Below are 25,452 nucleotides of genomic sequence, written 5' to 3'. Positions count from 1 at the left end.
AGTGACACAAATTAAGGGAAGTTTAGAAGACACTCTTTTCTTTCTTGAAATTTCTTCGTGTTGTGAGCATGGTGGATTTTAAGGGGATCACTAAATAATGCTTAAACAAATCAATTTAATGGCACTTTCAAAGAACTAGTCCACAGTATGTGTAATGCTGCCCTTTTCAAAAGCAAGACAAGAGACTCCCCTCTGACATTTCATGTTGTTTATTAATGCAGCATACACTGGACCCGAACCCTGCGGTTTCTGAGAAAACCATGTGTAGATCTTAGGTTACGTACACAGAGGTACCCCTCAGTGGATGAACAACATGTTCTATAATTACTGAAAATATAATACAGAGTGAAATGATTTAAATATAATTTAGGCACATACTGATTATGAAAATAGATATCTCTTAATACAATACTTCTGTCTTGATAAAAATAATAAAGCAAAGAAAATAATTCATTTCTGAAGTTGCTTTCCTGGGCCTGCAAAGGTCCGGACCTCCTGCCACCGTGCACAGGCACCTTCGCTGGAAGGAAAGCTTTGCATATGTGTATGTACATAGAACACGCTACGTAAATGGTAAAGACATGCCATCCTCCCAAAGGAGACAAAGTGGTTTTCAACGGTCCCTTGTCTCGCCCTGCTGGGTCTGGAGAATTCAGAACCCATCTGGACACAGCTTATATCCTGCTCTCGGGGGAGAGGAAAGGCCACGGTTAAGTGGTGGGAGGGACAGGCCCCATCTCTGCTGCAGCAGAGGCAGCATGACTCAAGAAAACCAGACTAAAATGTGTGAAAACCACCAAACCAAACTAGAGAATGTAAGTAAAAGAAAAAACCCAGGTGCTGACAGATTGGTATTACATTTTGGACCAGCCAAATGCTCTTGTTTTTATTTACTTTTTTGGGTGGCTATTATCAGTTTAAAGTTCCTCGTTCTACACTGTCAGGTTTTAGCTACAATGGCATTGCAGTGCCTTCTGAAAGGTGACTTTGCCATACCCATTCCTATTTTACAGCTTCCACTGCAGTGGATCGAGACTTAGAATCTATTTCTAAGCTGGTCCTGTTTAAACGATTTGGCCACTGAACTAAATATTAGTAACGCACCTTGGTTTGTTGGTTTTGCAGAATCTTCCTATGCTGTGTTGACTGTACAAGAGCAAAGGAGGCTGGTCGTGTCAATAAACAAAGCTGCCTGGCCTGGCGTGGGGCAGAACTTGCTTAGAAGGACATTCCAAAGCAAGCTCATTGAGAAGCTCCACCCCGAGGCCCGCTGCAACCTCAGTGGACCATCACGTACAGTGATGTCGTTCTTTCGACTCTGCCTTTCTTTCGAGTCAGCAAGAACGGAGGATTTCTTTAATTTAGCTACTACTTTGTTTTAAAAAAAACATATAAAAAGGAACCTGAAGTGCAAGCCTTGGGGCATCGGATGTCACCATGCTCACAGCGTGATGCGTAAGGCGGGGAGCCATCGCCACAGCTTCTCATAACCTGAACAACCTCTTGAAAATGTTCACGGAGCTTCACAATTCACTGATCCATACGCCTCTAGAGGCTCAATAAATAGAATTGTTTATGTTGTGCTTCTCATAAATTAAAATCCTCAAATTTCAAGCCAAGGTGGTACAATATTTCCATATCATGCCTATTTAAAAGCAAATATAATAGGTACCATTCCTGGTCACAAAGCCAGGCAAGTGCCCTACACCACTTGGAAGGCAGCATCTAATCTAGCTTCCCTAATGTCTACGGAATGAATGCTTTTCTGGAAAAGTCAGAATGTGGGGAAAAGCCACCTTTTCCCCCTATGCACCACTGGGAACAAGCATAATCCTCTGAATGTTTTTCTCTTTAATTTCCTTACAGTGTTATTTCTTCTAGACAGCTGAGTGAGTGGAGAAATAAAAGTGATTAAGGAAAACATCTGTCATCTTGAGCTTCTTCCTGCAGCCTTGAAACTCTCATCTGACACTCTGTGACATGTGCAGTGGTGTCAGCATCTCTTCAAAGATAGCGCCCTTCACGTTGGACCCTCGCAGGTTGGCCTCCTGAAGGTCGCACCCAGACAGGTCGCAGTTCTGAAAGGCAGAGACAATACCAGTAACTAACACAGAGACCTAGGGGTCTGCCCGTCCCCTTTCAAAAATGATTCCTGGGCAAGTTAGGAAAATGTTCCTATAGAAGAAAACTCAGTTATTTCTGGAAAGCTTCTGTTTCAGAAGAAAGTCAGATTTTCTGGTACCTGTATTTGTTCTCTCTAGTTGACCACCAGTTGATCGTGCTCTGGCTGACCACCACAAATACATTACACATACACACACACAGGTTAACAAGGAGCATGTCTTCTGATCATGTATTTTAGAATTAGTCATTTAAAACCCAGAATGGACTCCAATGTAGTGGAGTCCATTACCTAAACAATTTTACCACAATCCGAGAATAACAATGGAAGGCACAGGAGGGGCACAGTGACTATTTTTAAAAATCTGAGAAAAAGAGATTTTACTTAACAATGAAACTGTGTAACAGATTTTTCCATTCCTCAACCATAACATTTTTATAGCAAGGAATTGCCTTTTCAACCCCCAAATCACCTGTACAATTTAATGAGTTTGAACAAATGTACACAACAGTGTAACCACCCCCCCCCCCCACCATCGCTGCAAGCTGCTTTCAAATTTCTCCTCCGATCACAGAGGGACAGATGAGACAAGCCCCTGGGGATGGCGGGGACAGTGGTGAGAGAGGGAGTGACTGCACAGAAGCTTCCAGGACCCAGTGCTGACAGCTGTCCCCCAGCAGGCGACCTGACCAGCCTCTGCAGTCAGCCGGACGGAGGGAGGCTGGGGCTGTTTACCACATAGACTGCAGGGTGGCAAAAATCAAGGAAAAACACCATCCTTTTTAGGTGACAGTAACAAACAATTAAAAATTAAATACTGCTGCTTAAATAGGTTTATATCTTCAGCCTTAGGCTGGTTCTTTTGCCTTAAATTAATAGAAACTGCTACTCTGCTGCTTAGAGCTATCAAGGGAGTAAGACAAAAATATTTTTAGAAAAATCAAGAGCAAGCTAAACTTTAACATACAACCCAATATAGACCAGATTTTCTTGTGTAGGGACAAGGCTGTACTGCTCAATATTACAGCACCGCATGTGACCATTTATATTTAAACAAATTAAAATGAAATCAAATTTAAAAATCCATCTACCATTTACACGGCCACATATCGAGTGTTCAGCAGCCACAGGTGGCTGGTGGCCACTGCACTGAACAGACACCAAGTGGGTCCGCACCTGCAGAGGGCGGGCCACCTGCAGGACAGCAAGAGCGAGGAGTCGGCCGGAAGGCCACGTGGAGAAGACAGTGCTGATGAGGAAGCCGCCTGGGCCAATCGCAATCTCACATTGAGATTGAAAAAGAATACGATGCCGATTTAGAATAGGCTTTCCCTAACCCTGCTTTCAAACCTGGATATTTTTTTAAATTTCCCAAGTGGTTCAAGAAATAATCTGGCTCCACGTAATTGTTTGAAATTAAAATGTAAGCTAAACAATACATTAGGTTAATAAAGCACCTATCAAACTTATCTCCATGGGAAAAACTAAGAAACGGAGAGAAACGAAATCAACTTCAAATGTCAGGTGAATCTTCCGACCCGGAACTGGATCCCTGACTCAGGTACGGGCCCTCCCGTGGAATTCGTGTGGGTTTCAACAAGGAGCTGCAAGGAGACGCCCCTCCAGCTAAGCTGGCCTGTCACCTGGAAGTTTTTACCAGACAACCACTTTAGGGCTTCAATAAATTTTGTAGAAGGTGCTCATTGATTCTAGAACACAAAAAAAACCTCTTTAAAAATGGGCGACTCACCTCTAAATCCGTTCCTGCCAGAGTTGCTCCTCTGAGGTTGCAGTTCTTCAACTTCGCATTTTTTAAGGTAGCAACTCTGAGGTTAATTCCTGTCATCTGACTTCCTTCCATATCTACACCTTTTAGATTGGCACCTAGAGTGAACATGTTTGGGGATTAGTTAAACTTAACAGTATTTACAGTCATGTAATTTCAAAAACACCACAATAAAATTTACAGGGAAGAGAATGATGACAGGCGCCTGTAGCTTTTGAAAAGGATTCTGAACCTCAAATCTCAGTGTCTCAGCCAACTTACATCCAGTTCACTGTTCTTGAGATGTCAGCTTGTAGCATGAATTAAGAATGTTTCGGTCTGTATTTTTGAGTGAGGACTTTCATTCGGTCTTACGATAATGGGCACTTTTATAATCACCTCCGTAAGTTTGTGACAAAGGAGGTGAGTGCCATGTCCTCTCAGCACACAAGTAAACAAAGTGACCGGGCGCAGACACAGCACGGCAGCAAGAAAATGACAAACAGGACATTAAAGCTAAATACCACAAAAACTACTTCAGTTTGTGCAAACTGAAGTTCTTACTTTTGGTCAGTGTGTGAGTGTGTGTTCTGTTTGAAAGTTTAAGATGTTGACATTTAATTCTCCAGCTGAGGCCTCACGAATGTTTGAGGCTGGATCCCCCCAGTTGTCAGCGTTGCTGCCTGAAGCTCCTCAGATGTCACCAGAGGAAATCGACCCATGGTCACGTCTTACCAGGAACAACTGCTCCGCTGGGCTTTCTCCTCCCCAGGATGTTTCCCCTCAGAGAAGGTATGTACAGACAGAACCTCACCTTCCAAATTGGCTTTAAGACCAGAAGGATCTTCAAAATTACACTGCTTCAGGGAGGCCCCTTCTGCGTTAGAACAGAGCATCTTGACTCCCTGGAGATTTGCACACTGGCAAACAAGAGAAAAGAAGTCCATGTCTTAAGGTTCAGAATTTGTTTGGAAAAGAAAAAAAATGGCTTAAACAGTTGTTAAACAAAAATTTATTTAACTTCCACAGCTGAAAGTCTGTTTAAAAGAAATAGCTATTGCTGGTAATACAATGGGTCCGGGCTCCTGAGTCTAAGCCGCCCACAGCAGAAAGACAGGTACGTCCTGTTCTGGACTTTGCTAGTGTTTTCATACATCCAGGAAGGCAAGAGAGAGGTAAGCCGTTCTTAAAGGACTGACACTAGCTACGGACAAAGGGGCCGGCCCTGCCCCTGGCACAGCAGAGCGGCAGGGCACGGTCTGCACCAGAGGCAGCAGACTGGAAAGTTCACGTGTCCACACGCAGGGGAGGCTCCTGGGGTCCAGTGGCACTGGGCTAGCCTCTCCTTTGGATAATCTCAGAAACAGCCACCTGGAAACTAACCCTAAGTTCCAAAGACATACAGGAATGCGAGCGGTCTTTCATCAGAGCTACTAACAGCTATTCACAAGCTAACTTCTGTTCTTTCACTCTCCAGCCACTATACTTTTCATTTAGAACGTCTTAGAATTTTTTCTTGTCAAAGTGAAAGAAAAACCTAGAAATAGGAAGAAAAGTTCAATTTGATATGCTGACAATTATTTTCTGTTCACAATCAAGGCTTTTCCAATCGAACTCAAGACGAACTGAGAAGAACTGTGTTAAGTCGTTTTAAAAGAAATAAGTCAACAACAGCATGCCCACTTTCGGTGAAACTTAGGAGTGTGGATAAGGAAATTGGGGAGCGGAGCTCTGATGTACCCACTCCTACATTTATAAACTGCCCCGGGCATGCCAGGTGACAGCTGAAGGGTATGAAAACACAAGCTCGTTAGGGGTATGGATTTTCTCCTCCCCGTTACTGCAGCAGCCAGTCAGTGATACTCTGGACGTTCAGTCGTGCTATTACTACCTTCGTTTCAAAGGCCAGAGTGCAAAAGCCAGCAATGCAAGACAGCACCCAGCTACAACCAGTAACAAGTTGTTAACTGGGTCTTGTTCTAACTGTTGCCACATAGCACTGGCGACCTTAAGCACCCAATTGCAGTGCAAACCACAGGGTAAAAAGCTAGAAAACGGATGTTAGAATTTTAAATGATGTCAATTTATCTCAAAGGGTTCAGTGCCATCAGATCTAAACTCTGACAACTACTAGAAAAGGAAGGATGCTGTTTGTTAGGGTGACATTAACCTAAGATCTTCACAAAATTGTGACCACAGACATAGATATGAATGTTAAAGTGTTTAAAATTGGTTAAAGCACTATGTAAGTGATAACGGTAGTTGTTATACAGAGAACTATGAAGAAATCTAGAATGCTAAGGTTGATCAAGTTATGGTATAGCCACAGCCTCCAAGGCAAACCCTCGTATCGGAAGAGCCGTTTCATTACCCCGGGCTCAGCTCTGGTGAAAGGGAGGTGTGCTACTGAGAATGCAAACCACAGACAACGTACACGTGCACTCACATTCCCTTCGATGCCTGCATATCGACTCAAGGCAGTACAGAAGCTCAAACCGACAGGCAGGACGATGAGGCCCTAGAAGCACCAAAATACCTAACAGATAACTGGGTTTTGGGGGACCTAAAAAATCTAAGAAGATAGGAAGCTGATACACAAAGATAAATGTCTCTGGTTCTCTGCAATGCTCGTAGATGAAACACTGTAAACATTATTACAAGTTCCCGAGGTGATTATGTGAGTGTTGTTCATGCTCAAAGCTATAAATGGAATCTCACAAGGAAACAAACACAAGAGGGACTCAGTGGAGTGCTCCGTCTTCCCCACAGAAAGCACGTCACCCTCTAGTCATCCAACAGGAAAGCAGGTCACCACCACTGAGCACTGAGCTGCGGAGTCCACCGGCACCGCAGCTGCAAGAGTTGTGCTCTCTCACCGTGCAAGGGGCAATGGGTTTTGAGGAAAGCAGTTGGGTTATTGCTGTTATTTTTTAGTATGATAATGGTATTAACATTATGTTTTTAAAATGGTCCTTACCTGTAAAAGAGAAACAAGTATTTATAGGTGAAATAATGAATTGTTTCAAAATCGCCCTGGCAGGTGTGGTTCAGTGGATTGAGTACTGGCCTGCTAACCAAAAAGGTCACTGGTTCGATTCCCAGTCAGGGCACATGCCTGGGCTGTGGGCCAGGTCCCTAGATGGGGGTATGTGAGAGGCAACCAATTGACGTATCTCTCACACATTGATGTTTTCCTCCTTCTCTTTCTCCCTCCCTTCCCCTCACTCTAAAAAATAAGTAAATAACAACAAATCTTAAAACATATATAGTCTGTGGGGAGGTACAGACAAAACAAAATGGTTTCTGTGGTGATATTTGTTGAAGCTGAGTTATGGAGGTTCTTTATAACAAGGGGGAGTTCTTTATACTATTCTACTTTTTTTTTAATGTTTGACATTTTCCAGATGAAAAAGTCATTAAGAAAATGAAGAGAAAATACATGCTTTTGAGTTTACAAAGTTCCAACTTTGTGAACAAACTAGCTGTGGGGCTTGGGCAAGTCTCCGGTTTCAGTTTCTCAGTCTGTAAACCAGCAGGGTCACACTCGGTTAAAGTCCCTTCCAGTTCCGTCATCATACCAGCCTCTAGGCGGCCAGCCAAAGCTAACGGTGGCAGGCGGAGCGTGCAGGAGAAACACCACTGCGCAGTGTGGCAGAGACCGGACCGCCTGACGGAGAGGGCAACTGAGGTCCCCCTGACCGGCAGAAGACCGCAGGGCTCCAATGAAGAGGCTGAGCAGCCCAGGAGGGAGAGGCGGGGTGAGAAGTCCGAGAGCAGTGGAGCCACCGAGTGGGTGCTGCCACAGCGCTCAGCACACCTGCATTTTGAGGACACTGCACTGCACCAGCTATCCATCAGCAGTCACCGCCTCGTGCTGAGGACAATTAATGGTCAGTTTTGACTTTCACGGCCTACATACTCTGGGCAATGACTCTCCAGCATAAGCCATTTTCATCATTAATAATTTTAAAGCACATCAGTTTATCAAATATGTATATATTTTTATCTTTGCATCGATTATACCATATGGGTAGAATAAGTACTTACAGATAAGAAAATGTTGTTCAGCTTCAGATTTACAAATCCTATAATTAAATAGCACTCAAAACCAGCTGTACTGAATGATCCAGACTGTTTAAGCTTTTTTTGTCTTTAAAAACCACCTAAGCCATCTCTTCACATTTCACTATTTGAAGAGTAAGTAGGTCCTTCAAACCTTTTCTTTATGCTTTTCATCATCTTATTTTGCTACCAATTTGCCCCTTAATCATAAAATGAAACAAGGCGAATTAAGAAAAGAAAGAAAGAATGTATATTGGATGTATATTGGTAGACTCTGTTACTACATCTGACATAAGCTTCATGGAAAAATAGGTTGTAATTAAGGAATGAAACCAAAATTATAACATTTAATAAACATTTATTCAATGACTATGAAAAGCTTGTATTATATTAAGTGTTGTTAATTTGAAAGACATATAAACTTATGTAGATATGGGCCCTGGTATTAAGGAACCTAAAGTTCTTAGAAGTTAGGAGATTTCACTGTTGGTTCTACATATATCATCTACCCCCAAATTGGCATTCACATATGCACGCACACACATAAAATGTAGAGAGAAGGAGCGAGCCAGTTACAAAGCCAACCATTTCATCATCAGAGCCTTCAGTTTTATCAGTGTTTAAGTAAAAGCTTCAGTGAAAGACAGATGTAATTTTTGCTCTTTGAGAACACTCAACAGACCGAAAAGGAGAAAGGACTAATGGACATGGACAACAGTGTGGTGACTGCTTGGGTGAGGGTGGTATAAGGAGATTAAATGTTAATGAAAAAAAATACAATTAAAAAAAAGAATGCTCAGTAGACTAAAAATTCTCTTGTAACCAAAAATGATTCTTACGTCAAGCACTGATCCGGAGAGATCAGCTCGCTCAAGATTTGCACAGCAGAGATTAGCATGGGCGAGATTGCAGCGGCTTAAATTGGCCATTTTGAAGTTAATGTATCGAAGGTCCAAACGAGAAAGATCAGCACCACTGAAGTTTAAACCCTGAAATTAAAAAGACAAATTGTCACAACATTTAAACCATCTGTTGTATTAAATTTAACTACTACAGCATAACCACCAAGTTTCTTAGAAGCAATTGGTGGTTCAGTCATTTGGAGTTTATTACCAAGCACGATCGAATGGAACACAGATATAGGACATCAGTGTCCTGAATGGGTTGCAGGAGAAGGAACCATTTAGCATCGGAATGCAACCTGGCTACACTCATTTACACGCAGAACTTTCTAAAGAGGGATCTCAGTTAGCCGCATACCCACTGACAAGGATTATTTTTGTTAAACCTAATTATACTTATTTTATTAATTCAATAGTTCCAGATAGTTTCAATTTTGAAAAAGCAATATCATGGATTTTAAAACATTTAATGCCATAAAACATAAGTGTAAAAGTAACTGCCACAGTCTAGCCATACATAACTATACAAACAACTTTTTATTTTACTGCTGGAATTTCCACGCATTACTCCAAAAGTTCCACACGTGGGATAATTGGACCATAAAAGGGCTATCACACATCTCCTTTTTGCTAACCACTTTGGGATTACATCAATGCTATGGCTCATAATTAAATTATATCTTGCATAAAAAAGGAAAATGAGGCAAAACAAGAATGCTAGAAGAACGCAAATGTTATTCACAGGTGTGCTGACACAAATAACTCTTGTAAAAATCTGCTTTAATTACCTGGCACCGCAATTCTGACTTCGTTGGAGTCGCTAGCAGAAACCGGACGAATTCCTTTCGAGATATGGGTGAATGATCTTCTGGTGGTTGAGAATTCTTGAAAAAAGATGTTAAGAAATGAGTGGTGCATTCTGGGAGGCAGCTACTATAAATGTAACACTGGCTAGTAGTGCAAAAAGAGCCTTACCTTTATTGCCACTTCTAGCTGTTCAATCAATGAGTCAATACCAAAAAATCTGGCTTCTTCTAACACACCTATCATAATAAAAAAGATTTGACTTTGACAGAAAACCTTATTTTGATATGTATAGAATTGTTTACATTAAATTCTCACAATAAAAGAAAATCAACAAGGAGGTTATCAATCAAAACAGAATAAAAATAACCCATGTTTAGGACACAACAGGATATTTTAAAATATGTGTAAAACAAACTAAGTAGTTTACATTCAGCAAAAGAAAAAAATGAAAAACTATACAAATAGAATGAAAGGCTTCCACATTTCAAAATCATTTCTGAAAAGTATTTAAAAGAAGCCACAGGCAAAAATTCCTTATCACACATTCCTCAAATAAATGGTATGCTGACTTAATTGTGAATCCAATAAAAAATAATTAGTTCACCTACTCTTAACATTTCACTGACCTAGTCCAGCGGAGCAGATCTGAATAGGTTCATCACAAATATCTTATACTTACCGAACTAGGAAATTATAGAAATGATCGAAGTAAACTTCAAAGCAAAAGTCAAAACTATAATACAGAAACCTTTCTTACAGGAGAATCAGTTTTTAAAAAGATTTCTTTTTTTTTTAAAAAGATTTTACTCATTTCTTAGAGAGGGGAAGGGAGGGAGAGAATTGAGGCGAGAGAGAAACATCTATTGGTTGCCTCTTACACACACCCTGACTGAGGACTGAGAACTGAACCAGCAACTCAGGCCTGTGCCCTGACCACAAACCTGTGGTCGCAAACCTGTGACCCCTCGGTTTGTGGGACGACACCCAACCAACTGAGTCATACCAGCAAGGACTTTTTTTCTGTATCAAACTGGGCATGAGAAAATTCATGTTAACTTCAGGGAACAGATAATGAAAGGAAATGGTAGAAAAGTTCTCAAGTTAGTACAATAATTGAATTGAGGTAAGATTTAGCTAAAAAATATGGAAAGGATGATTTAGGTCAGGGAAAAGGTGTTTTGAAGACAAATGAAAGAAGACAAAGAGAGACATGATTCCCTGGAAAAAGTGAAGGCCCTTCAAGGCAGGCAGTGAAAGAAATAACGAAGGCAAACAAAACACACTGGTGACGGCATGGACTGGGAAGAGCAAAAAATTAAGTAAGTGGGAAGAAGATGTATCAGTTATTGTAGATTATTTTAAAGCGTGTAGTTACTTGGAGTAACTTATAGCCATCGTAAAGAGTCTGGTGGAAACTGTACTACTGAAAACAATGCTATGTAAAATGAATCAGGAGAGAGCTCTGTTTGCCAAACACCTGAATAAATGAGCAACAGCAGAGAAATGCCACAGAGGAGAAATATGCGCAGCTTGGCAATGCCCCGCGCACAAGGCTCGTGTCAGAGAGAGAAGGAGAACAGGAATCACCATCAGTGCAGTGAGGCCGGGGCACTGAAAGGGCCCACAGAGCCCCTGAGGCTGAGGTTTCAATGCAATCAGAAGGGGAGGCCATCACAGTAAAAAGCAGCAGCGTGATACAGTTGATGAAAAGAAAAGTTTTGTAAAAAAGTGGATCATGGGTCACTTTTATAATAATTTTTGCAGAATGGCTAAAATAAGAAGTTTACAGTAGAGATTGTAAGCCAGCAGCCCTGTAGGCTGATTGTGATGTGTTTAACATGCAGTGTTTTCAAAATAAGATTTCACTAACACTTTAGATTGCCAGGTGTTCTTTAAAAGAACCAAGGCTCTGGCACAGTAGGCCCACACCCATGGCAATAATCTGTGAAATATGTGAAGACACGTACACTCCTGCCACTCCTTAAATCAGACCAAATCCGGTCATCTGGAGGCCTATGAACTCAAATGTGCAACTGCAGCGGTGTGGCCAGAGGGCTCAGCCCAGGACAGTGGCATCTACCTGCACTTCCGTCTGGGGGAGAGCTAGCTGCCTCTCCAGCCCTCACCCTGAAGCCAGACACTTCAGTTCCTCTGGTTCGTCCCCGGTGCTTCCCAGCCACGGTCCTTTGAGTGAGTGAGCCTGCACCCAAGCCCTCTAGGAGGAGGCCTGGGTCAAAAGCCCCTGGCCCTTCCTCCCACCTGGAAGGAGTCCCCGCTGCTTTGCACTGTGCCCAGCACTGGTACTGGGTGGGCCTGGGGCACTCGCTCCTGGGGTGGGGGTGGGGGGCATGGCAGCAGAGATATTCTCCCCACCCTTAACTGCCACACGTGCAGCGAAAACTAGCCCACCTCCTGTCTCTTCCCCTCCTCCCAGGCTGAATGTGATTTCTTCTTTAGACCCTTACTCATGGGCATTCTGTTCAGCTGGTGTTCGGGCAGACACTGGGGGTAGTGCTTCTGTAATTTAGCTGTTATTCTGATGTGGTTGTGGGAGGAGGGGACATAGCCTTCACCTCCCCCTCCATCTGGACTGGAAGTCTCTGTGAGTGTATTTTTAACACTCAAGGGTGCTTGGAGAGACTTTCCCCAAGACTACATACCTGTGCCTCTATGTATTTTTCTACACCTATAGGCCAATGATTTTCAACAGGTGTGCCACAAGACTTTTTAACATCTAACTAACTAGTCAGTGGCACTGACCTCTTTTCCCTTAGACTGTCAAACAAAAAAATGACAACAACTTACAGAACAATAGCCATCTGGTGTGAATGAATCAAAATTATACCTATTTTTTTTTCCAGATTGGCAAAAAAACACTTTTTTGGTGTGCCACAGAGTTTCAGTGATTAGTTTATATATGCCATGAGATGGAAAAAGTTGAAAATCACAGTGTATACATTCATATGCAGTTGACACTTGAACTGGGGATTAGAGGGTCGATCCCATACAGTCAATAATCTGCATAAAACTTCTGACTCTTCCCAAAGTTCAGCTGTTCTCGGGGTCTGTGGAAGACCAGCTACAGGGCCCCAGCAGATGCCCAAATCCATGGACGCTCAAGTCCCTGTACAAGATGGCACCGAACAATGCTCACAGCGCTCTGCAAGCAGGGATTCCCAACCACGGATCAAAAATACCATTTTTGATCTGCTTTTGATCTGCATTTGGTTGAATCTGAGGACGTGAAACCCGTGGATGTGGAGGGCAACTGCATACTAGTCAGAGAAAACAATGTGTGTGTAAGTGGGTTCCTGCAGCTCACACTTGTGGTGTCCATGGGCCAAATGCACAAGTAAACCACTGAGATACACCTTCCATTTCTGAAAATATAATACATTAGTAAGCAAGTAAAAACATAATTAAAATTATAACCTTACAAAAATGTGAGGAATTACGTTGGAAACTCACCCAGTAAATTAATGCCATCATTTACAATGAGCTGGCCATGGCGCAAGTAGTTCAAAATGGGTTCAAAGTACTCAGGACTCCGGTCAATTAAGAAAGCTCCTCTGTGGTCTTGCTTATTTCCCCAGACACCTGTCACCATTGACATGAAGAGAGCCCCCCATAATGAAACACCAAAGTTAGAAATTTGCAGAAGAAAAACTGACAACCTACCAGGATGTTTTTACTTTCATAAAAATATCACCTGAGTATCATTAAATATCAATATCATTAAAAAGAACAGAAAGACAAGAGACATAAAGCCACCCCAGCTACAACAGATCACACGAGACATGAAAACCATGGGCCGCACTCACCTCTGTCCTTAAACATGTGGGCCAGCATACTGTCGGGCTCTTTATTCACTAAAGTGCTCCTAAGAATTCAGGGAAAAAAACTGATTTCTCCATTTGTCTTTATAAACAAACACATTTAAGTCAAGAGTACACTCGATCCCAGCTGCTCTCTCAAAAAGACGCATGCTACAACCTGGCCGGAGCGGTGCTGGGGAGCAAAAATGTGCAGTAAGTTGCCATCTGTCCAAATCCCTGCTAAACTGGCACTGACTTTGACTTACGCGTGGTTTCAGTTTCCTTTAATTTAAAACCAAATCTATCTATCCATCTAGTAAACTATTATATCATAATAATCTTGATCTAAACTTACTCCTTATTCATATAAGCTGCTGTAGTCTCTACGAATTTCAATACTGTTAACTTTAACTAGCGTTGCCCATATATTAGTGAATACTTAAAAAGCATGTTCTAAAACACTGAAGTCATGCTTTTCATGCTTTCTCTGGAATGACTTGTAAATCGTATTTTTTCTCTTTTCTTTAAAAGGAACTTTCTAAAAAAACAGTTTCCAATCACACAGCGTATTTAAGCAGCATTTCAGTATCTTCGAAGGAAATTAGCATACCAAAGAGCAAAGGTTGCACAGTGCCCCACCCCCCCCACAGGCACACACACGCTGCACACGCACCTACCGCGTGGTTGTAAAGTACCGCCCTCCAACGTTTAGCGTGAGCCAGTCCGTGTGGGGTCCTGACATCCCTTCCGACAGTTTAGACTCCGTCTGAGGGTCTGGTGATAACATGTAGAAAAGAAGGATACATTTAAGTTTGGTATTTGGGGAAGATGGCAATAGCAGGATTTTAAAAACTAAAACCACAATAAAGGTATACCAGCATTACTAGGACAGCCAAACTGATACCCATCTAAAACATCTAAAACAAAACGAGGCGATAAGGTATTCCCATCAACACTAACAGCTAGAGAGCAGCACGGGATTAGCATCTGGGAAGGAAGAAGCTGAGAGAAACAACAGAGTATGGTGAGGAACCCGAAGGGTTCCAAAGGAATCCCCAAACATTCACTTCACAGCTCAGCAGGTGCATTTGAGAAATGCAGACTGAGACTGGGAGGGGTATGCCCACTGCCCCCATCAGTGATGCAAGTCCTTTGCAGTCAGAGCTGATGAGGCTGGAAATGAACTCTCAGAACCCAGGAGCCAAAACTGCCTTATTCTAGGACAAAGTCCCACGCTGCAGACAAGCTGCTGGGAAAAGAATCCAAGCTGGACACAAAATAGAGACAAAGAAAAAGGATTACAGCTAAAAGTCAGAAAAGTTCACCGGAATATATCAGAAGGTGAGTTCCATATTTTTTCAACACTTGATAAAAACCACAGAAAAGGGAGCTCTAGGGCCCTGAAATGAGAAAAGCTTTCCTAAGTCTGCCTTCCCTTCTCAAGTTACGGAAAACTAACTTCAAATAAAACTGAGCACCAGAAAAAAACTGAAATCAATTCCATATCAAGTTTTTTAAAAGAATAAGAGCTACATTCCTATGAAATGTGCCAGAAGGAAATGCCCACAAAATAGATTAAAAACTATAACCTAATAGTCCAAAACATTCTAAAAGAGGTGAATAATAGAAGTTATAAAAGAATAACATAAACCAGAATTACTGAATTCAGAAATGAGGAAAGAACTCAGGAGACTATGGGAAATAAAAAGAAAAACAATTTTGGAAATGAAGATTAAACTAGAAGACACACAGGAGTAAATAAACACAATAATAATAATGCCTTAAGTAAATGAGTAATTATGTGAGATTATTATTCTATCATTCCTCATGTCCCTGAAAATCAAGATTATTGATATGGAAGAAAGGAGATGTAAGATAAAAGTTAAATAAATATTTATGATCCTGGTCACATACCAGAAGTATTAGCATGAACCCACGAGATAATATGACATATATTATGTTATATATAAAGGTTAATATCATAAAAATACATACATATAAATTTTATATCTGGCTAGCATGTATTTCCAACTCTGTCCACTAAAAAGCCTAATAACTGTGGTGTAGCTCACTAAAAGAAATCAAGGCTTCCTGGAGAAATCGTCAGTCCGGAACTAGAAAAGGAGAAGTGTAAGATGAAACACCCCGTTATTCCAGACAGTAAGGAAGCTACATAAGACTGATGAGGTTGTGTTATCAGGGACTTGAAGAGGTTTCCCCTGGCCCAGAGCAGGATAATCCAGGTACCAATTAAAACAGAGGATGAAAATATACCAAATACTTTTAAATGCAAGAGTTCATAATGATAAAACAAAAACAAACACCAACTGATCACTTTTTATTTGGTTGTTTGTATGTATACAGTGAACCAATGAAGTGACCACTGCCTGCCAACCAAAGAAGATCAGAAAAAAGGTTCTGCTCCAAGGGTATGCACTGACTTCTAAGTTGCAAACTGCCGTGTGGCGATCCCGAGGATCACCTCCACTCACCAACTACAACTGTTGTGATGGCTCAAAAAATACTGAAGTATGCGGGGAGTGAGCATGTGAAACCAAATACACCAAATACTTGTCGGACAACACACACTGTTTTGTAGCCTTACACAGCTGTGGAAGCTTGCTTCCGAATCGAAGGGCAGTGTGTGCACATGTGTGTGGCCTAGTGATTCCTGACTGATTTGCTCTGACCGCTCTGATGGAGTGTTACTCAACACTACTAATGCTGCAGGACATGCTTAAAGCTATGTAGCACAACAGAGAAATCGTGACCACCTCTATGAAAGAAAAAATTTCAAACAACTATAGTTTCTGCAATCCAAACTGCTCTCAAATGTTATGTTTAATGAATCTGTACATAGCCAAAGCATTTTAAAAGCATGTAAAAGGTATCCATAGTAAAATATAATCCTACAAGTAAATTTAAAAATTTAACATGCACACCCAATGCAGAATCAAAAAGTGCATGAAGATCTGAACACTACCACAAAATATTTTAATGTTAAGATAGGTAAAAGATGTCATTCTATCTTTTTTATTTTGGCAGACAAAAATTGGCTTTTAAGGAAGTCACTTACCAATGAATGGTTCTCCTTCACACACAAACAAAACATCATCATCCCTGGGGGAGATCAAAATTTAAAAAGCTGCCATCAAAATCCAGAAATCACATTAATTATCTGCTGAATAGAGGGACTGTTCCTTAGAATTATGTAGATTAGACAGGTTTGGCTATCAATCCATATCTCGAAATTAACTCTGTAAGTTCCCAGTGCTTTCTTTGTTTAACTGACTGATTTAACTGTCTTTGGATTTAAATTCCAGTAAGATCCTGCACATGAAAGCACTTCTGAAATGGAAAACAAACAAACAAACAAACAAAACAAAACCCACTATGTAAATTATAGAATTCGGCTTTCTCATCTATTGAAGCATGTTCAAAGGACACAGTTAAAGCCAGCACCAACTTTACTTTAACTCCGCAACCCGAAATAGTTTGCTGGGGGTTTCTCCCAAATCATCAGCTCCTCTGTGCTTTGGAAATGAAAATAAACGTTTGTATTCAATGTAGGAAGAATATAGCTAGAAATAACTGCCGTAAACACTCACCTACTCTATACCCACCACCCTGCCCCCAACGTCAATAACTGCACACAACCTGAAGTCCCGGATTACCAGTGCACGTCCTCCCTCAGCCCCACCCCACCGTGGCTATCACACAGGCTGAGTTTATAGTGCGGGAGGCTTATGACCTGTGCTGCAGAAATTTTTACTTTCTGTAAAACATCACAGGAACACAGTGAATTTTTCTTAGAAGCAGAGTCTGTGCTTGTTAAGAAGTTTAGGTTGATGTAAATCATTCAACAATGTGACTCAGTCACACATAAAAACTGAAAGAATCTGGAAGGCACTGAAAAACTAAGGAATTCGTCTACTTTATTTGAATTTTAAATCTGTATCTCTTAAGTTTATAATCCTTTCTACTTGCTCACCATCCCAGGTAACTATTTAAGACTAGCATGAAAATTTGTTTTCTTCTCACTAACAAAATTGGAAAGTAACTGTGAGTTACTGAAAAGTCATTTCACTCTTCAGATGTTGAGTTTCTTCAACTTCAAAGGCAGTACGTCTATTATACTGAAAGCCATTCTGACCTGGAGTCAAATGAAAATTAAACTTTGTATACTGTATTCTCCATCAACTGAAAGCAAGCCCATGCATACTTTGCCAGTGAAATGAGACGACACGGCAAAGCAAACACGACACACCTGGCACACTGTCAGTCATCTGTGTTCCCACCCATCTTTGTTAAGCCTCAAAAAACCCCCGATGATTCAATGAGGATGGAATGAGGTGAGCTGGATACTTGTTTTACAGAGATTAATTCTGCCTGCGATATTTAAACACCAAAACCAAAAAAACAAATCAAAAACCACTGTTGTGGTGGATCACTGGTGAGTTAACGCTGCTTAGCAAGTTTTCACCAAAGCAGATCTCTGTAATGTTTTTAAGACTCAAAACATTTGTAAGAAATCAACTGAATAAACTAGCACATAAGTTAAAAAAATCAATTTGATTTCTAACATTAAAAAAACGCATGTCTTACTAGCTCCATCTCTAGTACCATGAAGAAATTTCTCATAGTCATATGAACTATGCAGAAAGACTGTCAATACACTGGAATGTACTGAGGATTTTCTATCTGATAGATACACCTTAAGTTCAAATGATTTAAATTCCAAACAGCAAATTCTAGGCAATCATTTGCCAAAATCTCAGACTCTTCAACAGTGATTAAACCATTGCATCAGGGAAATTAGCATAGCACCAAGTAGTTAAGAGCTCATGGTAGAGAGCTTATAAAAAGATGAAATTTACCTGATCAAAGCAATATCATCAATCAGTCCACCTTTCCCATTATACACACTAGTGGCTTTTATGCCAAGTTTACTGCTGGCCACAGAAAGCAAATCAGATAAAGTCCCATAGACAGCAACCACCTGTAAAACACACGAGATTAATGTGAACAGTTTACATAATGGACTTCATCACTCACAAAGTATAAACCATCACACTATAAACAGTACTAAAATATTAGATTATCCTGTAAAAGGAGATTTTGAGAGGTTCTTGAGAGTGTCCCTTTTTCTTCTGTGACTCACTTATCTACTTAGTGCCTTACATCTTTGAAATCTGAAACTGGAGAATCAGAAATTGTGTCTGACTAAAAACAATCTACAATGGTAAGGTGTTAGTGTTCTAGTTCTGCAGACCCACACTAGAATGTAGTCTGACGCCTCCAGCTGTTTGTTAACTTGAGACAATCATTTAACCTCTTCATGCTTCTGCTGCTTTCCCCAGAAAGGAAGAAAATTGTTGCACCTACACCAGAAAGAGGTCACGAGGATGCCGTGCGCGGATGCATCATGGTAAGGGCTTAGCAGAGTGCCTGAGACCTAGTAAGTCTTCATGATGTTTTTACACTGTTCTTTTGTCATAGGAATGGTTTATTTTTAAAATAGGGATGATTGCCCTGGCTGGTGTGGCTCAGTGGACTGGGTGCCAGCCTCCGAACCCAAGGGTCACCGGTTCGATTCCCAGTCAGGACACATGCCTGGCAATCACACGTTGATGTTTCTCTCCTCTTTCCCTTCCCTTCTCTCTAAAAATAAGTACATAAAATTAAAAAAAAAAGTAAATGCAAAGGAGCAAGAGATTGACCAAAGCAAATACATAACAACTTTTACAGTCTGGAAAATACTATGGGTGGGAGGTAAGAAAACCTTTCGACCTTAGCATCCTTGTCATAGCTGCCACTACACTAGAATTTTCTAGATCTTTCTCTTTCTTCTCTTATCTATCTCTGCTTCTTGTACATCTCTATACATGGCTTTATTTAGCTTTACATTATCCCCTGCCCACACTCACTCATATCAACTTTCTCTTCAGCATTTCCTTCCATTTCTCCTTCAATTGGCCATATCATAAAATGAATGCAAATTTAATTCATGTCTATATAATGCACCTCTATTTAACTACTAGAGTGTAACATTTTGTGTGGCTTTTCAAAAATACGTAAAATTAAATTGTTTTCTACTTCCATGTGATTGGCTTTTTTCCTGTGGATCAGTTGTCTCAATGAAAATAAAGGCTACCCACCTGTTCTAAAAATGCCCAGTCCAATTTGGAAGCCACTAGCTAAAAGGAGTTATTTCAATTCTAACCTATTAACATAAAAGTTAAAAGTCAGTACACCCGTCACACTAGCCATATTCCAGTGCTCACGAGCCACATTAGCAGTGGTTACCCTGTTGAATGGCGCAGATACAAGTATGTGAGAAGTATTCCAGAGACTCCTTTTGGACAGCACCGTTCCAAAGAGCAGAGTAAAATGAAGAACAAAGAAATACCTATTTTCAATTCTGTTAGGCTTGACCATGCCACAGCAATGCACAGCAACAAAGTGACAGAATCCAACTCCACAACCCGTATGTTTCATACGAGGGGTTGAGCAGCTGCCTTCTTTCCTTTCTTCCCCACTGAAGTCAGATTTGATTCTAAGACAGGAAGAAACCCCTACATAGTTCTGTGACTCTCAGGGCAATCAAAGCGCAATACGAGATTCCTTGTAGATTGCCAAACTAACTACCCAGGAACACATTCTAGGTACCAATTAAGTTTAATTGTTAATTTATTATCACTAAAATCAGCCCTCATACAGTATCAAACACAATTTGTCATTTGACTGAAATATGTCCTGATCTGACTTTCTATCTAACTGTGATGGCTCAATGAAAAGGTTTTCATTTGTAAAAAGCCAAGTGCTACCCTCCTCTCTGCAGCCAGAAGATAACCACAGCCAGTTTAAGAAGGGTCCACTGGGTTAAATGTTACATTGCCTGGCAGGCCTTTGACAAACATTTCTTAAATCTGGATGAAACTTTCACTGCTTTCAGAGTGCTGAACTACGACACGCCTGTTTGTGTGTCCGTTACATTGTCTTTCCCACTGACACACCAAGCTGAAACACACAGTACACAATATAAATGCAATTCTAGATGACACTCATAAAACTACTAAAAGTAGCTAACTTCAGATAATAGAATTATGGTTGACTTATTTTCTTGTGAGTTTTTGTATTTTATTTTCCAGATCTGTTACAACAAACTTGTGTTACTTATTCAATAAAGGGCAAAAGTTATAATTTTCGTAATGTCACCATTGCTCTAGATACTTATTTTTGAAATAAAAATTATTTTTTGCAGTTGACAATTAATCTAGCAACTGACAACTTCCTTTAAGGGATGTAATCAAAGGGCCATCAACTGGAGAAAATAAAACTTAGATTAATGCAAAGAACCTTATAATTCTGTAAATTTGAAAATTTCTCTTAAATTGGACCAATGTATCTATTCTCCGTTTGGAGGGGATTCTTGGCATTTGCTTTTCAGCTAGATCACTTTAGTCTGACTCTGTTGGGCATATTAATACTAACATATGAGATGGGAATTTTATTGGAAAATGAATATCCTGAAGCTCTTTTATATAAACTAATCAGAGTACCAGATTTAAAAATAGTCTGCTTTATAAAGTTTTAAACAGACTGGTACACGATGCACCTTTCTTTACCTAACAGCTTTGTTGGGAAAAGCAGCAATGGAAATCTTACATCATGGACACGAGTTCTGGCTGTTCTATCCGAAGTCTCCTTTAGTCCCATGGAGAGCCTGAGCATTTGTAAAATGATCATGCTTATGATGGTTATTTGCTTCCTGTGTGTTTTACTCCCCAGTGTGGACCTGAAATTTCCATGTCATTGTGGAAATAACTTTAATAACTTAAGCACTACACTAAGTCTAGAATGGAAGCATTCTGTGGAATAAATTGAGAAGCATGTGTATTAAACTTTATGACCACTGTAATATACTCTTTAACTCAATCTCTTCTAAATTTCAGATCCTATGACAAGTGAAAGCTACCAACCAATTGGGAAAGTAAATGGTATACTTATGCTAGCAGGACTTTTTGGTTTAATGGAAGTTTTAAGTTTGCCTTTATTTATTTTTAAAAAGTATTTATTTTGAGAAAGGGTAAGGGAAAGAGAGGGAGAGAAACATTAATGTGTGGTTGCCCTTGCACACCCCCTACTGGGGACCTGCCCCACAACCTAGGCACATGTCCTGACTGGGAATTGAACTGTCGACCCCTCAGTTTGCAGGCTGGCATTCAATCTACTGAGCCACACCAGCCAGGGTCAAAAATGACTTTAAACATAAAAAGAAAAAAAATTCCCTGACCAGGTAGCTCAGTTTATTAGAGCATCATCCCGATATGCCAAGGTTGGGGGTTCAATCCCCAATCTACAAGAATCAATTAATGAATGCATAACTAAGTGGAACAACAAATCAATATTTTTCTCTCTCTTCTCCTCTCTCTCTAAAATCAACAAGTCAAAATTAAAAAAACAAACAAACACAAAACAAAGAAAGATGGTATGGGAAAATTTTCCTGAAATTGTCTTCAGGTGCTGGGAAATATTTTAAAATGCTTGCTAATTGGGATGACCTCATCACTGGCTAATACTTCAAAGAAAAATACATAAAGTTATTAAATAAGACTTTGAACAGTCTTTTTAAAAATCTGTTTGCTTTTTGACTTCTCAGGGCCAGAGATCCACTATTTAAAAAAAAATCTCCTAGTTTATATTAGGAGAAGGGGCAGTTCTGCCATTTTCTTGTTGCTTATTTGAGTTTTGCAGGATCAATATTTTCTTCAATCTGCAGCTTCTTTGAAGGTATCTTTTAAAGCCACTTGGCATTTTGGTGAGGGTTAATTTAGTTAAAAATGGGTAATACCAATCTTAACCTGGTCCTTGTAAGCTTACATACATTGCAACATGCCAAAGTGAACCAACCCAGTGAAGAAGCGTTCCTGTGAAAGAACACACTCTCTTTCTCTCAGAAGACTTGGGACCAGCCAACGCATTTGGTGACTAAAATCACCTGTGTCTTTCCAGAATGAAAAAAAAAATCAAGTTTTAATATTATTTTATATTTTATAATAAAATCTGTAAATCAAAGGTACAATATTTTTCTTAACCCCCACTGAACCCTCTTGCACAGCTTCTGTGGTGCACCATCTCACCAGGAAAAGCACTTTTAGAAAATATGCAGCCCTTTCTTCTATGTCAAAACATGCATTAGTTATACTTCATTGTTTATTCACTAATTACATAGAAAAAGCATGGTGGGCCTATGACATTGACCCTGCAGTGACTCTCTACCTCCCCAATGCCAGGCTTTATGGCCTTGCCTGGCAACCACTGAATAAGCTTTTGAGGACATCAACTTACTTGAAAAAACAGACATTCTTATGACCAGAAAACTGAAATATGAGCTAGGTAAATAAGGAGATAATGGAAGTGACACAAATATTCCAACTGGCGGATGGGGAAATCAAACTCTATTTTGTAGTGATGCTTTTTTCCAGCATGTTTTTCATGAACATCATGTCATGATTATGCCATCCTGGCTAATACAGTCACTTTATATAAAATTGCAGGCCATTATGTATTATCCTGCTCTCTTTTGTCAAGTAAGAGTAATTCTAATACTTTTTTTTAATCAGTGAAGAGGAAACACTTTGGCACAGAATATGTTTTCAAGTTGAGTGGTAAGAATTATGGCATAGGTTATTTTTAATGCTGACTTATACAAGTATTTTCCACTTTGGGTTTTTATGATCTTTTTAACAAAAACAGTTATCTTTAATTATTTGAGATGTGTTCTCCCAATTTTCTGAGATTCTCTAGCAAAATATATTTAAAGGGTATAAACATTTAAATCCAAAAATCTAACAGAGTCAACACTAGATAGCTTAAAAAACTTATTAAAGGTAATACGGCCAGACTAACCCTGTCAATCGTTGACAAGAACAAAATTCAGTGGTTTCAGAATAAATTTACAGTACAGTTAAATATTTATGCCTGGGTCTAAACATCTTGTCTTTCATGGGATAACACAGCAGAGATATTGGATGAAAAGTTCAACCAGAGGGGTCTGCTTTTGAGAACACATTACAGCTGTAACTTTGGATATACTAAATCTTTCTTCCAATAACAATACAAGTGTTAGATTGTGAATGTGGTTAACAGACTAAACAGGCTCAGAAAAAGTTAGTAATGGTGAGAAACAATGTAAATCTTGGCAAACATCTTTTGAGGCAGCATTTGGGAAAACTCAAAAGCTTGCATTTATGCCACTTCTGTTTTATGTGCGTATTAAATCTCTAAGATCAGAAGAACACAAAGTTATAGTCAACAAACTACAGTGTGGTTCAAATTTTTACAGCACGTTTACTCAAAACTACAGAATACTTGGAAAACAATTTTTATACCATGGCACAATTACACTATTTAGAAATTTAGAACGTTTCCAAAATATGCAGGAGACAAAGTATTCCCACAAGTAATACGAGGTTAATTACCTTAACCTTAGACTCTAAGGCTTAGTTATTTCTAAATGTCCTTTAGCCACTCCATAAATGTCTGCCTTGAACAGTCAAATTTTCCAAAGCCGCGGAACAACTTTCTTGGGTGGGGCAAGAGCTGAGAAGGAAAAGGACTCATTTTGGCTTACTTTGGCATTCGAACAATATTTAGTACCACACCCTCAACAAAGGCTTAACAGCAAGGAGTAATGTGAAACTGATCCCTCTGGCCTATTGTCACAGTCCCCTAAAGAACTAAAATAAGGAGAGATTTTTTTAAAAAGTACAGAAGTTTGGCGGCAGCAGGGCTTGGGGGACCTAAAAGAGGAAACCATCAAGAAAATGCCCCTGATTTTCGAGCCTCTCTGTGACCCAGGATAGAAAAGTATCTCATTTATTCACTGATTGAGTTTAATTCTTTTTACCCGATCAACCTTCCATGCCTTAGCTACCACCACTTCTGGGGCAGACCATTAGTCAGCAAGTAGGTGGAAACAGGCGCCTTTTCTAGCCAGCGGTGGACGGCACGGGGGTCTTTGGGGAAGAGATGGGAGAGAAGCATCAGCACCTCGCGCTTAGGTGACAGCGGCCCTCCCAAGCCCTCGGTTCTCTCGGCCCCACACCTGGACTTGGAAACCATTAAGCACAGGCTGGACCTGCGCCAGTCCCCAGGTTGGCTGGGGAGTCGAAGGGCAGGCTCGAGGTAGGAATCGGGGTTTGGGAAGAGGCCACGAGGACCCAACCGTCACCTCCTGGACACTTCCTACCACGGAGCACGCCCACCTCCCAGCCCCTCTCCCCAACTTCAGCCCTCTGCCTTGCGAGCCCGCTCCGCACGCCGCTGCCCTAGCACCCCACTGAGGGGCCCGCCTCGCCTCCTCCGGACCGGCCCCCTTACCTTTCCATTCTTGGGGCTGCCGTTAAGGAACAGGGTCACCCGCCTCATCGCGCTGCCCCCACTGGGTCCTGAGTGAGTCGCCACCCTCCCACCTGGCTCTCCTCCCACCTTTTTCTCCCGCCCTTCCCCTCCCTCCACCCACTCGGACTCTCCTCCCTTCGCCACCTTCCTTCTCTTTTGAGCGCGCGCACACACACACACACACACACACACACTCTCACACGTTTGCACTATCGGTCCCACACCCCTAGGTTGGCGGGTCCTCCTGCCCACCCCGCCCCTGGACTCCTTAGCTAGCCTTGGGCCCTTCCCCCAACATCTCCCAGAGTGACTCTAAGCTCCACCAATGAACCGGAATAGTCGGCCAGAACTCCACCAATCACCACCTTGTATTGGGTGGGCTCATACTAACTCCACCCAGGTGAATGGAGGAAAGAGGGGCTGCAGTCTGGCAGACGGGAAGAATTATCAGCCAATCAGAGCAAACCTGGAGCCCAGCAGCAACTCAAAGCGTTACTGAGCAGGCGCAAACGCAACACCAGGTAGATCACATCTGCACGCGGAGGCGGGGTTTGAGGAAACGAGCGCTAGAAG

General features: G+C 41.0%; 1 protein-coding gene across 3 annotated transcripts; it reads right to left on the bottom strand.

The window, feature by feature from the left end:
- Positions 1 to 193: 193 nt before the first annotated feature.
- Positions 194 to 24,965, bottom strand: KCTD9 (potassium channel tetramerization domain containing 9). 3 transcript variants are annotated; one of them, XM_037038649.1, is made up of 13 exons: positions 24,859 to 24,965; positions 18,351 to 18,472; positions 16,550 to 16,593; positions 14,151 to 14,247; positions 13,480 to 13,538; positions 13,127 to 13,255; positions 9,827 to 9,894; positions 9,640 to 9,735; positions 8,789 to 8,938; positions 4,702 to 4,807; positions 3,873 to 4,006; positions 3,299 to 3,403; positions 194 to 2,078 (listed from the first exon to the last, which is right to left on the bottom strand). In XM_037038649.1, the coding sequence occupies exons 1-13, from the start codon at positions 24,904 to 24,906 to the stop codon at positions 1,962 to 1,964; spliced, it is 1,275 nt and encodes a 424-aa protein (XP_036894544.1). In that variant the 5' UTR covers positions 24,907 to 24,965; the 3' UTR covers positions 194 to 1,961. The 3 variants fall into 3 exon arrangements, with proteins under 3 accessions (XP_036894544.1, XP_036894545.1, XP_036894546.1); XM_037038650.1 differs by lacking the exon at positions 3,299 to 3,403; XM_037038651.1 differs by lacking the exons at positions 16,550 to 16,593; positions 18,351 to 18,472 and having other exon boundaries at positions 24,859 to 24,940.
- Between the last annotated feature and the right edge of the window lie 487 nt (positions 24,966 to 25,452).

The sequence above is a fragment of the Sturnira hondurensis genome, unplaced genomic scaffold, assembly GCF_014824575.4.
Source record: "Sturnira hondurensis isolate 20B ecotype Veracruz unplaced genomic scaffold, ASM1482457v3 Scaffold0024805, whole genome shotgun sequence".
NCBI classification, from domain to species: Eukaryota; Metazoa; Chordata; class Mammalia; order Chiroptera; family Phyllostomidae; genus Sturnira; species Sturnira hondurensis.
This window is presented reverse-complemented; position numbering and strand designations above follow the sequence as displayed.

What these genes read in the sequence shown, in the direction of transcription:
- KCTD9 (XM_037038649.1), bottom strand. Translation starts at nt 24,906, where the DNA reads ATGAGGCGGGTGACCCTGTTCCTTAACGGCAGCCCCAAGAATGGAAAG. An exon ending in CCACATGTTTAAGGACAGAG is followed by an intron (nt 13,256 to 13,479) that starts GTGAGTGCGGCC and finishes CAATGGTGACAG; the next exon opens with GTGTCTGGGGAAATAAGCAA. An exon ending in AGTCAGAATTGCGGTGCCAG is followed by an intron (nt 8,939 to 9,639) that starts GTAATTAAAGCA and finishes TTTTAATTTCAG; the next exon opens with GGTTTAAACTTCAGTGGTGC.